At 40.6% G+C, this 16,714-nt stretch overlaps 1 protein-coding gene across 4 annotated transcripts in view; it reads right to left on the bottom strand.

The window, feature by feature from the left end:
- Positions 1-7,031: 7,031 nt before the first annotated feature.
- LOC103701791 (WD and tetratricopeptide repeats protein 1-like) overlaps positions 7,032-16,714 on the bottom strand; it is a 35,457-nt gene continuing 25,774 nt past the window's right edge. The window contains exons 16-21 of one of the 4 annotated variants that reach the window (XR_003384644.2): positions 15,035-15,130; positions 14,883-14,953; positions 14,686-14,813; positions 12,477-12,603; positions 7,867-7,973; positions 7,032-7,552 (exon numbers count right to left, since the gene is read on the bottom strand). Coding sequence is in view for 2 of the 4 variants with exons in the window: in XM_008783963.4 (XP_008782185.2) it covers positions 7,892-7,973; positions 14,686-14,813; positions 14,883-14,953; positions 15,035-15,130 (377 nt within the window). In the remaining 2 variants the exon portion in view is untranslated. Of the gene's footprint in view, positions 7,556-7,866; positions 7,974-8,247; positions 8,359-12,476; positions 12,604-14,685; positions 14,814-14,882; positions 14,954-15,034; positions 15,131-16,714 lie in introns of those variants that run through there. The other 3 variants (XM_008783963.4, XM_008783964.4, XR_003384643.2) reach the window with 3 other exon arrangements.

The raw sequence follows: 16,714 nt of genomic DNA on the forward strand, positions 1-16,714 counted from the left end.
ACGACGCCATCCTGCCGTAGGAGGAAAAGGTTTTTTTATTATTTTTAATTCGGCACGCAGAATATTTGATTTTTGTCCTTTTATTTATTTTTTAATAACTAATAATTTTTAAAATCTAAATAAATTTTAGTCTTTCCTTCTTTTTTTTTTTTTTTTCTAACCAATCGTGTACACACACATATATATTATTTATATATATATATATATCAAAAAGACAAAAATTGATTTATTCATACCTTATTGGTACTTATTGTAGATGGGCATTTTTCTTGGATTATCTCGATAAGCTAGTTGGGTTTTCTCTTCTAAAAGTAGTAGAAAGAAATTTTCACATAACCATTTATAAAATTAAATGAGATTCTCGCAATGAGATCAATGTAAATAGCTTATACATCTTTAAAAAAATTTCGTATAAAAATTTTGTCCTCAGCAACAGGTGCATATTGGCTCAAATGGTAAAGTCATTGAGGATGGACTACCAAATGACTTGAAGATTTAGTGCCAGTACCAATAAAAAGCATCCCATTCCATGGTTTAAATCTATTAATGGCCACCATCCATCATGAAAAAGAAGGGTGTAAAAAGGAGGAGGAGAAGATGCTTTCTTATTCATCGGTGAACTATTACAGTGAGAGATATGTAGATGAACAGATAAACACTGGAACCGTGGGAGAACAGAATGGCGCGTCTAGTGCAACTAATCCGTTAGCTTCCAGCGAATATACCACGGGAGTAAGAGAGAGGGAGAAAGGGTTGTTACAGTGAACAGCTCATTAGGTTAGATCTCTGATACGCCCCCTCAAGATAGGGGTGCCATCGGCGACACCAATCTTGGACCGAAGAGACTGAAAGCGACCACGAGCAAGTGGTTTGGTGAGGAGATCAGCCAACTGATCTCGGGTGCTAACATGAGAGACATTTAGTAGCCTTTTGGAGACAAAATCACGGACGAAATGAAGATCAATAGCAATATGCTTCATTCGCGAGTGAAGTACTGGATGAAGGCTTAACTAGGTGGCACTGATATTATCACATTTCAGAAGAAGTGGCTGACGGAGAGATACGCCAAGCTCACCAAGTAAGGATACAATCCAGGCAATCTCCAACGTCGTGGTGGCTAAAGCGCAGTATTCTGCTTCAGTTGAGGAGCGAGCAACAGCCTGCTGTTTGCGAGCAGACCAGGAGATGGGTGAAGAACCAAGAAAGATGATATAAGCGGAAGCGGACGTTCTATCACTGAGATCACCCGCCCAGTCAGCATTAGAGAAGCCATGGAGATTAACAGACGATGAAGAAGAAGAGCTCAGGAGGAGAACACCATGGAAGATGGTGAGCTTCAGATATCGAAGAAGATGCTTCGGCGCAGTCCAATGAGATTCAGATGGTTGATGCATAAATTGAGCAAGTTTGGTGACGAAAAAACTGATATCCGGTCATGTGAGAGCTAAGTATTGAGTGCACCAAAAATACTGCGATACACAGCACCATTTGCTGGAGGGGAGCCATCCTGAAGATGTAAGGAGGGGCAAGTAGCCATTGGAGTTTGGACAGACTTGGATCCATCCATATTAACGCGATGAAGAATATCCTGGATGAACTTATGCTGGGTTAAGAACAGCCCTTGCTTGGTGGGAATAACTTCAACACCCAAAAAAAATAGTAAAGAGGCCCTAGATCCTTCAAGGAGAACCGATTGCTAAGATCATGAAGATCCTGAGACAGAAAATGAGACTGATTTTCAGTAAGAATCAGATCGTCAACATAAACGAGCAAGTAACATTGAACACCCTCCATACGATAGATGAAGAGAGACGAGTCAAAGCGAGAATTAGCAAAACCCAAACCCAAGAGGAAGGATCGTAATTCCTGATACCACGCTCGCGGCGCCTGTTTGAGACCGTAAATGGATTTCTTCAGACGGCAGAAATGGTTGGGAAAGTTGGGATCCACAAACCCGGCAGGTTGAGCCATATATACCTCATCAGTGAGGGTACCATGTAGGAAGGTATTGTTAATATCGAGCTGCCTTAAGGGCCAACCACGTTGAACAGCAAGGGAGAGAACTAAGCGAACAGTGACCGGTTAAACAACTGGGCTGAAGGTGGCGAACTAGTCAATGCCCGGACGTTGATGGAAGCCCTTGGCAACCAGACGAGCCTTATACTTATCGATTGCACTAGTTGACATCCGCTTGAAAAACCCACTTAGAACCCAGCAAATTCTGCGATGGAGATGAAGAAATCAAATCCCAAGTGCCATGGCGAAGAAGAGCAGTAAACTCAACAGACATGGCAGCCCACCATTTGGGATCCCTTAATGCATGCGACACACAGGTTGGTTCAATGATCATTGGCAGTGGATGTTTAGTGACAGAAAAGAGCTGCTTAGGTTTGAAAATATTGTTCATAGACCGAGTGATAATGGTACGTCGGAGAGGTGGAAGAGAAGTAGAAGAATGATGGTCAGCAGAAGAAGAAGAACCCGGAAGTGTAGGTGAAGAGGATGAAGAGGCAGGAGATGCTTCGGAGTTGGTCGAAGAAGAGGGAGAACCAGGAGAGACACCAAAAAGGGAGATAACCACCAGAGTGACAACTGAAAGAGGCATCTGAGTGGGAAGTTGTGAAGGTGGCAGTGGCACCGAACCTGGAAAAGACACAGAAGAGCCTGAAGAAGCAAATGGCATAGTGGCTTCATCAAAAACAACATGCCGAGAATGAAAGAGCCTGAAAGTGGAGAGATCCAGACACTTGTACGCACTCTGATGAGTAGAATAGCCAAGAAAGACACAAGGCTTGGACCAAGGCTGAAGCTTGTGAGAGGTATACGGCCGGAGCCAAGGAAAATAGAGACAACCAAAGATTTTGAGAAACCTGTAATTAGGATGATAGCCAAATAGGGCCAAAAACGGACTTCGGAATTGAAGAAGAGGAGTTGGCATACGATTAATGAGATAAACTGCGGTTTGGAAGGCATGGGACCAAAACTTAAGAGGCATGGAAGCCTGATGAAGAAGAGTGAGACCGGTTTCAATAATATGCCAGTGACGGCGCTCACAGGTGCCGTTCTGCTGGGGTGTGTGAGGAGCAGTGGTAAACCAGCCTATACTGTTTGTGGCAAGGTAGGATTTGAGCTTCAAGAACTCCCCACCATTATCAGAGTAAAGATTTTTAACTGCTTTGCCAAATTGCCGTTCCAATATAGTGCGAAGCTGAATAAAAATTTGCTCAACTTCAGATTTTCGAGTCATAGGAATGAGCCAACAGTTCTTAGTGAAGTGATCCACAAAAATGACATAATAACGACAGCCATCAATGGATACATGAGCCGCCGGACCCCAGACATCAGCATAAACAAATTCAAGCGGTTGAGTAGTAGTAACAGAGGAAGAACAAAAGGGAAGTTGGTGAATTTTATTGCACTGACACGACTTTCACATAGACGAAACATCAGAAGTATGGGAAACAGGAAGAGAATGAAGATGAACTATTTTAGAAACGATCCGAGAACTCGGATGTCCAAGACGCCGGTGCCAACCAGAAAGAGAGGTTTTCTCACGAACACAAGTTAAGACTTTGAATGATGAATGCGTGTAGAGAGCCTTCAAGGGATAGACTCCATCCTCACAGTTGCCCTTTAGAAATGGTACTCCCGTTCTCATGTCCTTCACCACAAAATTTCAAGGAAAAAATTCAATAGAGACCTGGTTAGTTTTAGTAAACTCATGAACGGAAATGAGATTTTTGGGTATAGCAGGAACACATAAGGTGTTATGAAGTTTAAAGATATGAGAGGAAGATGGGCCAACATGGGTGATAGGCAAATCTGAACCATCACCAATGACTACCTCGTCGGTGCCATCATATTCTAAATGAATGGATAAGTTTTTCAGGTCAGACGTTATATTGTGGGAGGCAGCAGAATCCACCAACCATTTCTTTGGATCAGCCATAGGAGAGGTGGCAGTATAGTTTGCATGAACATCACCAGCTTTGGCTTTAAGCATCTGACAACAGGTGCGAGCCGAGTGACCAAACTTATCGTACCACTGGCAGATGATTTGTGGTCGAGAATGTTTGGAGAAGGATGGTCGTTGGCTGGTAGGAGCAGGATGACAAGACTGCTGACGAGAAGAAGGCATGTTGGAGGTAGGCTTTCGATGTGTGTTATTGGCATAACTACCAAAGGATTTACTGGACTATCCAGCCGTCGAAGATATGCCTCATGGGACACCAAGAGATCATGAAGTTCTTCGAAGGAGAAGGGTTTCTCCCTGGCACGAATGGGTGCAACAATATCACGAAAATCAGAACCCAAACCATTCAGAATGTAAAGGGTAAGATCATCAGGAGACAAGGGAGAGTCAATGGCTACTAGCTCATCTGCAAAGCCTTTAACTTGTTGTAAGAACTCTGTGACAGTCGTTGTTCCTCACTGGGCCAAGGACAGGGACTCTTTGAGTTGCATCACCCTGGAACGAGATATGTTCGCATACAGGCGAGTTAAGGTCATCCACGCCTCATGAGAAGTTTCGCACATTGCAATTAGTGGAATGACTGTCTCAGAGACGGAGGAAAGGAGAGCATGGAGGATCAGCTTATCTTGCCATAGCCAGTGAGATTGAACAGCAGAAGAAGCATCATTTTGAGAGAAGGAGACACCAGCTGGACGTCGAACTGTGCCATCAATATACCCCATCAGATCATAACCAATTAAAAAGGAAACAAACTGAGCACGCCAAGACGGAAAGTTCAATGGCGTAAGCTTAAGAGGTAGTTGTGAGGATGCATTCACAGCTACTAAGGGGATTGTGGTATTAGCAAAAGGAGGGGTATGCAATATGGGATGGGTTGAGGAGCTAGAATCTGTCATGAGATAAAGCCAAGGATCCTTGTTGTTCGTGGGAACTTAAGGTGGCTCTGATACCATAAAGAGGAGGAGGAGAAGATGCTTTCTTATTCATCAGTGAACTGTTACAGTGAGAGATATATAGATGAACAGATAAATACTGGAACCGTGGGAGAACAGAATGACGCATCTGGTGCAACTAATCCGTTAGCTTCCAGCGAATATACCACAGGAGTAAGAGAGAGGGAGAAAAGGTTGTTACAGTGAACAGCTCATTAGGTTAGATCTCTGATAGGGTGGAGATTAGCTTTTTAAAGAGGTTGGTCGTGACGCTCGCATCAAGATGCAAGTTTCTGGTTAGTGGTATCAAATTCATCGATAATTAATTTTAAAGTTCATGGAAAGCTCCATCAACTCAAGTATCTTCACTTTAAGGGGAGAGGGGGACTCCGGTTCTTTAGAAATTCAATACACCAAAGAAAACAGTGTTTCTTGTCATACCCGTGATCGGATTTTATTTACTTATATTTAGAAAACAATGACAGAAACATGACCCCTTTGAGCCGAACTCACAAGAGATTGGTGTAATGTGTCCAACAAGACTTTGGGTCCACTCATTGGCGCCGCTCTCAGTGTACATATTTTGAATTTGATTATAACCTTTCAAATCAAATGCACATATCGAGTTAATGCTTTCTTTTTGCTTTATTTTAAAATTTATTATACTTAAGTCATCACATTGACTGTTTTAAATAGACTAAACCAATTAGTGGCTCATTTGACATCTTGATCTTTGATGTCATTCGGTCTCCTTCCGGTTCAAACTCAGAAACTACCAACCTACTAAAATCTTCAAAGACTCATTTGGTTCATGAAAAAAGGTGTTAGAATAATTTTAGGGATCATGTTACAACCTTCATCACTTATAATATTTTTCTTTATCAGAATGATTTTGTGTTAACCTATATATTAGTTTTATTTGTTAGCGTAAACTTGTTAAAGTAATTTTAGGAATCACATGCGACATGTATTACGTATAATATTTTTCATTGTTAGTGAGATCCTGTATCAGCCTATATTATTTTCAATGTATAGAGTCTATACACGAATACATATATCTCCGAAGTTGTATCATATATGATAGAACAGAGAAATAAAATCACTTTTCTCTCTATTTTTTTTTAATTTTTTCTTCTTCTTCTTCATATATTTCAATATGGTATTAGAGCCATCGATCACATACTTGCTGCCATCATCTCTTCTACCTTTATTGTGATCGTCTTCGCCGCTCGCAAATCCTCTATTTCTTCTGGCTCGTTGTCCTCGGCGGCTTTCAAAGTCCCCTTCTTCAAATCTAAGAGAAATCGAGCCTTTTCTTCTTCTTCCAATCTCTACTGCGTTCATCGAGAAGAGATGTCGGCCCTGGCCTGCGTAGACACTGCAGTCGCCCCTCCTCCCAGATCCACCGTCCCAAGCTCCCCCGTCAGGCCGTCGTCGTGTCCTCCAAGTTCGCAGACCATCCTGCCGTCAATGGGACGGTGCCAATCAACCTGACGAACCGACTCCACCAGGTGCTCCGGTGGGCCCCCGGCTCCGTAGAGATCTTCTTCTCCAAGAACAAGGCCATCGATCCTGACCAGCTCGCGCCTCAAGTTCCTCCAGCGCATCGCCTACCTCAAATGTTGGCATCCACCTCTTCACCTCCGAGCGTCGGACTCCTCCACCTGCCTCTCGAGCGCCTCGAACATGAGCTCGGGCTCGTGCTGCATCGCTCGCAGGACGTCCGCACACGACGGCCCTGGCACCGCCTGCGTTATCGTGAAGCAGTGCGGCCTGTCGCTCTGCATCACAGCTTGTGCTGGCCCTCGGGCGCCTCCTGCGGGAGGCTTGGTTACTTGCCCCCCGATGAATCGGTCTGCCTTGTCGTCGCTATCGCAGGTCAAGTCCAACAGCACCCCCTCAACGCGTGGCTGCTGGTCGAGCCGATGGATCGATACTGCCCGATCACCCAGATATCCGGCATCGAGGTAAAGGACGAAAGATTCACATGGTACGTCTTGACTGGATTAAGCCCCCCCCGATCTCGTTCGCCACCAGCTAGCAGAAGATATGCTCAGTGATTGTGTGCGGTGAAATATAAGGCATCCAGAAAGAGAGAGGAGAATGAAACTGCCTTGCACACATCATTCATCAAAAAATGGGCTTTCACCCATTGTTCTTCAACTATTTCAATTTCATTGATTCATTTGTACAACACAATCCTACGACACGTTTCATGCACCATCGCTTTGTCTTAATGAATGTACTATTCTTTTACACTGCTGTACAAAGGTTTGAGCGGTTGGAACATTAAAATGATAATCATGAAAGCAATGACGGTCTACAAACAAAAATTTTCCATGTACTTTAGAAAAGATACCGACAGATGGAAAAATAAACCAACAAAATCACCATGAAGATGTTTATAAACAACATAAGAACTCCACACTCACTGTACATGAACAACTCCAAATTCTAAGCCTTGGGATTTTCTGGAAACATAATCATGCAGTTAGCACTTATTGTATTATCATATTGTCAAAATGCAAAAAGCATATTGAGTGGATGCTTTGCTCCTGCTGCAGCAATCTCAAATGCCAGATTGCTCCGTTCCTTTTTTTCCTTTCTCCAACATCTTCAATTATCAACAGTCAACTTGGTTCAAGTCCTGCTTTGGATAAAAAATAAGGAATACCATATAAGCAAAAGACAATGAAAATCATTGTTGATAATAAATCAGGTCTTTCCTCTGGGAATTGCATCACTGCCCACCTATGCCCTATAAGAAAAACCAGGAACCCAGGTAACAGGAAATGTTGGTAGTTTTCCTAAAATAGTGAAATTATAGTGGAATTGCCATTTGAGTAATGGCAACACTAGCGTAACATCTAAGAGACAATATGTCATCTGGATGTCACCCGAGTTGAAGTATGTTCAAGGTAATATCTCTTCAAAAAGAAGAAAAAAAGAAAAGAGGGATACCTGTGCGTTGAGCAGACATAACATATTAGCTCTGGGCACACTCAAAAGGATGTAAAGTTCCTTCAGCAAACTCATGCATCCTAAATCGCTCCAAGAATTCGAAAGACCTGCACAATATATGACCTTATTACTTAAAGGAATATTCCGATATGGAATTATCTGAAGAGAGGAATTATATGAACCAAGTATTCTGTGCACCAACGAAGGCAAAACTCTCATGAACCATCAGGTTTGGGGCATGCCAAACCAAACAGGTGCAGAACCGGAACGGTACTTGGTTTTAGTTTGGAATAAGCCAGGAACAAATCCGAATTTGAATCAGTTCCGGCCACTCCCAGGCCTATCATAGACTAAAACAGAGGCGAAAGACCATCTCCATGCCTTTCTACTCTCATTTATCATCGACTGGCACCTGTCAATATGGTACAGTATGGTACCATAGCAACCTGTTCCTGCCTGGTACAACACCCGGTAACAATTCAGGAAACCTTGCTGCACACATACAGATCCAGCCACAAAATTAAAAGGGATTAATGGAGAAGTATAGGGTGGGGCAGAGTTTATTTATAAACTCAGTCCACATGATGACACCCTGACATCTTTAAAATAAATAGCCAATCCATACAGATTTATGTCCGCTTACATTTAAAAAGGAATATAACCAGTCAGTAACAAAATTATATTTCAGAAAGTATGAGAGTTGGGAGTCAGGACAAGGTCAAGGTGGTAGGATTTATTTTACATCAAATTCTACATAGGATTTAATCAATAACAGGTTCACTATAAATTTATACCAGAAAGAAGTTAAGCTCGCTTTATTGAAAAAGGAAAAAAGAAAACAAGAAAAAAAGAGGATACAACAGAAACCTCTATCAAGTCCAAGGGCAGAATCTTGACTAACCAGAGAAACTTCAGAAACTACAGCGAAGTAAAAAATAACATTAATGCCAGCAAGGAAGAATTAGGAAGTTTATCGACCTCTGGCATAACCAAGAAGCCAAGACAAATACTCTCCAAGAAAGAGAACTATGCCATAGTTTGGAAATCATCAAAGTAACAGCACATGATCTAATCATGCATGCCGCCGATGGCTTGTTTTGCACAAGTGATCAGGCGGCATGATGTACTTCAGATGCTTCAATATACTTCTACATAGGATATAATTATTATTAACCGGATATAATTATGTATGAACAATGCATAGAAGTTTCATAGAAATAACAATTGAAATGAAAAAAGTACAACAGAAACCCTACATAAACAACGAAATATAGTAACGGCTACTGGTTCTCATGGATTAAAGAATGCCATTGCCATCGAGGGGAAAAAGGATGATCATGGAACTCTGGCATTATCAAGGAACCATAATATGAGCAAAACAAAAGCTCTGCGACATTAAAAAAAATTATCCTAATGATTTTTAAGAAGAACTATCCAGTTGATGATCTTAACAAATTGCAGAAAAGCCCTTGGTTAAAAGCACGGTCCTCATGTTGTCTAACTGCTCTCAGTTACATGCATGGTGAAGTTCATAAATCAATTAACATGCCTGTGTCACATTATTTAGCAACAAAGAAAGGTTAACGATTATAGATGGAGCAAGTTAAACCATATACAAAGCAGTTTGAAAAATCCTGACCAAGATTACTTGCTTGACATAGTGAGGCTTGGTTTGATACAGGATAATCTATGAGGACTGTTTACGAAGGACTGTTCTCATGACACATGGAATATGGAGAACTTCTGTTCAGCCAAGGATTAATTGTAGCATACTTGGTTGGAAATCTTGGTGAATCAACTTGTGACTTGGCCAAGTCTCATTCTCCAAGGATAAGTCAAATTTCACTTGAATGGGCTAGCTTTTGCTTTAGAGAAGAAACATGAATCAAATGACTGGGCAGGTTACTTGTCCAATTTTAAACAATATTTTTTTTACATGAAAAACACAAAAAACATTCAAAACTCACCAAATCAAGTACATATGCTCTTCAGTGATACGTTTCTTTGTAATTGTTATGTTAGGTCTCTGGTAACCATAACATTATTAGATGATTGTCAATTTCTGCTTGGAATCTCTTAATGTTCAACAGAGGATTCAGCTTTGCCTTTTCTTTCATTAGATTAGATCATGAGTCTATTTTATATTTGTAATAGTCTTCTACTTAATAGGTTATGGTTATACTTGTCATTATATATGTAGCAATAATTAAAGAAACATTTAAAAAGTATAGAAGGTTTTTGCATTAACCAATTGATGATTTCAGCATGATTCAAAACTTCTTCAAAACAACCTGTGGATGACCAAGATCAATCAGGTGAGTCTTCCACTGTTTCTATAGATGATCCTTCCATTTAAAATCTCTTCCAAAACAGTACTCCTTAAGCCAGTACATTCAAACAAGCAGTGAAAACAAAGAGTGGGCTTCTGTTGGATGGCCAGTTACATGGGCTCCGCCCTTATGATTGGCATCTAGAGGCCTCTTCTCTGCATGGTCAGAACGAAGGATGGAAGAGAGAGCTAAAAGCGGGGAGCTTTACAAGGAAGTTGGCTACTTAATGAGTTCCAAAGAAAGAGAATCAAAGGATGGGTTCCTCTCAGTCCGAGAGATGGAGAAACATGTGGCTTGGTTAGCATCATTCCTTCAGCATCTAAAATAGTTCAAGAAAAAAATATTCACCAAGACATCCGCAAAAAGGAACAAACACAATCTTTGAGCTTTCTGCTGCATGACTGATAAGGACAAAAGAGGAGGCCAGCACAATGAGGGCTAACACAAAGCAGGCAGCTAAAAGAGAAACCTAATCACAAGCCAGTCCTCTCCTGGTACCCTGTTTTATGTTCTCTATTATTTCTAGGAGTAGGCTCTCCTATAGAAAGGTACGAGTCAGGAGTCCCCTTGGAATGTTGTAGAACGAATTTATGTTGAAGTAACATGTTCAACAAAAGAAAAGGCCATGTTCATATGGGCACATGAAAAAATAAATAAAAGCTAAAAGTTCTTCCCCTCCATTAATGATTTGCATTCATGAGAAGCACTACTTTGGTGATGCGCTTCTTAGTATTTCGCTATAAAACTCATTTGAGCAGCATCTGCTTGACCTGAATTGAGTTTCCTTTAACTTTTCCTCTTTATCAAGTAGTTTACTTGTTCCACCAGCTCTAAGACTGATTCAACTTAAGAAATAAATTTTGTTTTGAAAATAGCAGCGATCTGACTGCTATTTTTGCAATTTCAGCAGTCTTACATATCAGGCAAGGTTTGCCGAACCGTGTCGAATCAGTTACCTACATGGTTCGCCTCTTATATTCCGTTCGGAATCCCCCCCCCCAAATAGAAGACAAGGATTTTCAAGCCCTCTCTCTCTCCCCCCTCCATCTCCCCCTTGCTACAACAGGAGATTGCCCCTATTTCATTTCAAAATAAGAGATGCCTAATTTTTTTGTGTAAATTTCAAATTGAAATTGACAAATGGTTTGTTGACTTCACTCCAAAGAAAGTCGGCAAATAGTTTGCTGATTTCACTTCAAAATTTACAAAAGAAATAAGGCATCCCCTGTTTCATAACGAAATAGGGGCAACCCCCTTGTCGATAAGGGCTTCCGAGCCCCCTCCTTCCCTCCCTTCCTCTCTCTCCCCACTTCTCCCTCTCCCACTCCCTCTCCAGCTCTCCCTAAGTCGGTATGCCCCGGAACGGCACGGTACAAGTACCGTGCGGAATTGGTTCTTGACCAATACCCCCTCTAGTACCGGTTCGACGAACCTTGCTTTTCTATTATCATCTCTTAAATCAACAATCCATAACTCTCCTATCAAACATTCATGGCCGCTAAAAGTGCAAGTACATCTTATGAAATTTCTGCAACCTAAGTAGTAGCTGCAACTAGCATGATGATCACAAGAGTTAAGATTCAACAAACTTTTGCCATTTGGATCGACAAAATTCTCGTAACACGGGCACTAAAATGTTGTGGCACACCAAATCTTTAGGTAAAAAGCAATCAGAAATTCTAAAATTACCCAATAAACCCATTCCTTTTGTAACTGCTAGTCAATGACCCTTCAAATTTATGTGAATAATGGATTTCTTGTTCAACGATTCAAATGCAGTCTATTCTTCACCTACAGTTTAGAGGTCACTGTTCTGATGCCTCTGGCAAATCCCAAAGGTCCGCAGGATCAATAGTCCCTGAATTCATGGCTTGTATTTGTACTAGAAAGTTTAGATACCATCATCGTATACTGTTCTAACATGTACTGTATTGACAAATGACAAGCAACAACACAGTAATACAAGCCACTAACAGAAGAAGTTTTCAGATAAAATAAATTTTCATTGCTACTTGTGATTCCTTTACAGTGATGCGTAGACATGTTTTGAACAAAGTAAGATCTCTGACCTATCTATGCATATCTATCATTTTAGGTCATAATAAAGATGCATTCCAATAAATGATAAATAACTAAAACAATAGCCACTATAATTCATTAAAAAAAAATCTAAAAATAAGTTGTGATGGACTAGAGCTATATCAGATAAACAACAACAAAGATGACACACTCAAGGAGATGAGAAGGTTCAAGAGGGGAATAAGAACTAAACAAGCTCACAAGTGAAATAGTAAACTTTGGGTTGGTCTGACCATCTTACTGGCCCTTGTAAACTAGTATCCTTCTAGTTGAAGCTTACTGATATGGTTCAAATCAACACAAATCCCTTTAATGTGCTGGTCACATCCTGGAATTGTAAAATCAAACAATGTAATATGACATGGACCAAAAGCTCCATACCAGTTCTGTAGCAAAAAAAATAAATCCAATTGTACCTCATAAAACCAGATGTCTATGCATCCATAATTCGGGGTGGATTACAGTTGAAGGAGATTAAGAAATTGGAACATTCAGCTTGACAATTGTAGCCAAAGACAATGGTGTTCAGAATTATATTCTTAATTCACAGTGTTGGGCTCAAAACTAATTCTTAAATCACAATATTGGGCTCCATATTGATGCCTTATCTGTATGGTACAGTATGCTTTAGTATGGTTGGGCACACCCCGATTGAGACATGGTACACTTTTGTATCCGGCAAAAAAAATGGTATCATGTGTCAGTATGCAGGCATAACTGGCCCCGTACCAGTGCCAATACCCTTCTGGGATGGTATGCACCAATACCTATCAGCTCAGTTTGGTGCATATCGTACTACCCAATTAGAAGGGTACTTAAAACACTGATTCAGATATTTCCTATTTGGTTATGATTTCTCTTTTTTGGGGCCTCCTATCTACAAAAATAGCAAGAATCAACATATCACCTTGCTTAACAAAGAAATTTGAAAGCTATAGTTGTTTTAGTCTTCTAAAATGATAGCACTAAGCCCCAAGATATAATAGCTCTGAGTGAAGAAGTTTTAAGCTAAATAAAATGAGCGTTAAGATTAAAGATTCGGGTACTGGACAAACTGAATGTACAGCTCATATAGTACCAATCTGGTAAAAAATCAGTACTAAACTGGGTGTCAGTGCCTTGTTCCAGGGCATACCAGGCTGACCCAGTTCATACTAGTCAGTATCAACTGGTATTGAGTGGTGCTGATTGCTAGCTGCCAATTCCACCCAATATTGGTTGGCACCAAGTGAAGGACCCTTTTTCTCTTTGTTTGCTGTGTTTAGAATGATAAAAAGAGATGAGTGAGGGGAGCAAGCGAGTGCTCCCATTTCTTCATATCCTACCACCCAAAGTGCAAATCAACATAGGAGAAGCCTAGAGCTGATTCTAGGAAGGTAACTACCCTCCTTCCCCTCTTTTTTGCCACAAAAAAATAGCCAAAATTCTAACAAGAAAGGAAGGAAATCATGCCAAATTTTCTAACATGCTAGTTGCCAGCATCAAAATAATATAACTATTGAGCAAGGTACGCCGTCTCGGTACCAGGCCCCGTACTGGAGCCACCCTATCACTGTCAGTACACCCAATACGAGAGCCAATTTGGTGTACTAAGTGTCGGTACGCCACCCATACCATATACCGGTACCAGTACGGTATGCCTCGTACCACCCGGTTCAATACAGTATGGAGGACCACGGTATTAAGATTGTTGTTTCGGTTGATGTGCAACAAGATGACTTAGATGCCTTATCATCCCACCGTTGGAATTTAAATATCCTATATAATGTCATTGTAACTATCCAAATATGGTCACCCTAGAGAAAAAATACACCATAATTCCAATCGGACAAGTATAAGAAGGAAAATCACTGCATTGATCTCACTTGAAGAGTGAGTGTTTTCTAAAAAGAACCTCTAGATTCTAAAAAACACATCTAGAAAAGTGTTTTTGTAGAAAGAGCATGTGCTCATATAATGTATTTGCTCAACTGTAGTGACAAACACTTTTCTTAATTAGAGTCTTTATGAAAGAAAACATTTGCTTTGTAAAATTAAGTAGGTAATAACTTTCTAACTTTTCACATTAAATAAGTTGCTTTTGAATATTCTGAACCAGATGTAGACATTCTATGGCTAAGACATTTGCAAGAAACGAGCTTGTGGCAAGAGATGTGCACCAAAAAGCTCCTGCTAAGGCAAGCCACAAATCCTAATGTCTCCTAAAAGTAATATAAAAATCTCTACTTTTTAATGATGCCCTCTTAGAAATAAGAAATTACTTAGCCAACAACAATTTTTTCCACTAAAAAGGACTTTTTGCCCCTCATAAAGTCCCAAAAACACCTTTATAATCAAGCCAAACAAGCTCTTACAAAAATACGTCAAAAGTGTGGATTTTGTATTGGAGCAGCAGTCATGATAATCTTACAGCATAGCTTCACGGTTGCGGCACAATTTGCGCTGATTGTTTTCTATAGCACTCAACACATCAGCAGTCTCTGGTTCTGCTGTTCCTCCTGCAACCATTGATGGAACTTCTGCATGCGGTGTCCACATCTGCAAATATCTACTGTTAGAATCTCCAGCCAAAAGTACCCATTGCAGATTCCAGTTTATCATACTTACCTTAATTGTGTCATCAATTCCACTAGTTGCAATAGCACAATCAAATGGATGGCACTGTACACAGTTCACAACTAGAAACGATGCAAAACAAGTCATGAAAGAGATAGGATTTTTTTAAAAAAATACAACTAAAACAGAAAGGAAGTTATTACCATGTTCATCACCAGCAAGCATTTTAATTAGCCTTCCTGTTCTCTTCTCCCAAATAAACCACCTACCATCATCACTTCCACTAGCAACATACTCTCCTACACGAGTAACATAATGTATGAGATGAAACATCAGCAAGCATGACTACCTTAGTGGTTAATTCATTAATACACTTCCAATCCTGAACATTGTTCTAGTGCCAAGAATAATGCAGCCAATACATTAAGCAGAGTAATGGACATTTTGCATGAGAAACATTGCACTTATCGAATATGAATGAAAAATAACGAGTGCAATGCTGTCTGGATTTACAAAATCTACACCTCTTTGATGGGAACACATGGACATCGGCATAGATGGCGAACTTTTAAGAGGTCGCCTAAGCATTTGTTGTTAAACATCAAGAGATTATCTCGTCGAGGAGTTACATGCTGGGGTACAGAATGCCATTTTGGATGTGATAACCATTGCCTTGTTTGAGGACAGTTACTATTGGGCTAGCCTCAAGAGGGTTGTGGCATATATTCTTTGCAGTTTAGCATAGCAAATTAGAGGAAAGGAGGCATGACATGGGACTCACTACCAGTGCCGCAAACCCTGTAGCAAGACTTCAGCATGGATTTTGTAATGGGATTCAATTGTTGTTATAATGACATGCTTTTTAAAAAGTGGCATTTTTTGCGTCGGTACCGGTACGGTACTGGTCCGTACTGACTCCGTACCAGTCCCGTTAAATGGCCTAGTTTTTGAGTTCCACATACCGGTCCCGTACCAGCCAGTACCAGTCACGTACCGGCCCGTACAGGTTCCGTACCGATTCTCCAACGATAAGCTCCTGGTACCGGATTCCATGCTGATCTGGTACCGGTTCAAGACGATACCGATACGAACCGGTATCGCAGACCTTGGTACTTAGCAATGTATTTGGCATGCAAGATTTAAAAGCAAGCAAAAAAAAGCCTCAACTGATCCCTGGAATGGGTGGGTATCTACACCCTGATTTTTCAACCCATCCTTGTGCATCCCATCCAGCATTATACCATCACTCCCATCCATACCTACCCTATGTATATATTACTAAATTATTTTCATAAAGGACACCAACTGGAGACACCCTAGATTGCAGACCATCTCCACACATACAGAAATACACCTATATATATTACCATACTATTGTTATAAAGGAAACCAATTGGAGACACCCTAGATTGCAGACTATCTCCACACATCTAGAAATACACTTGAAGTTTTTGGTCAATTGGTAGGGTTGGTCTTTTCTAGAATGTTTGTTGATCAGAGAGGAGCTAAAAAGACTCGACCAAACTGTACATGATGTACTACTATAGGTTCCATTTCACTGGATAAATATTTCCAAGTCACGAAGAGTTGATGGAGATTGTCTGTCACACCTTTCAAGAATATTAGAGGTGAAATTAAATGGCGAGCTTTTGACCTTGTGATAGAGAGGCCAAGGGTCACTTTAGCTTAAGTCTTTAATGTGAACTTAGCCATTAGAGTTTCAGTTATTTTATTTCCTTCTAGAGCTCTTTATGTTACTCTATTGATGGTCCAGGGACTTAATTTAAGACATCAAAATGTCATATGGTCAGGTTTCAGCCAGGAAGGGATTTTGAGAAATGAACCTTTTCCCTACTTTATGTAGCAACGCCTTTCGTGTTTTA

This window comes from Phoenix dactylifera, chromosome 9, assembly GCF_009389715.1.
Source record: "Phoenix dactylifera cultivar Barhee BC4 chromosome 9, palm_55x_up_171113_PBpolish2nd_filt_p, whole genome shotgun sequence".
In the NCBI taxonomy this organism is placed as follows: Eukaryota; Viridiplantae; Streptophyta; class Magnoliopsida; order Arecales; family Arecaceae; genus Phoenix; species Phoenix dactylifera.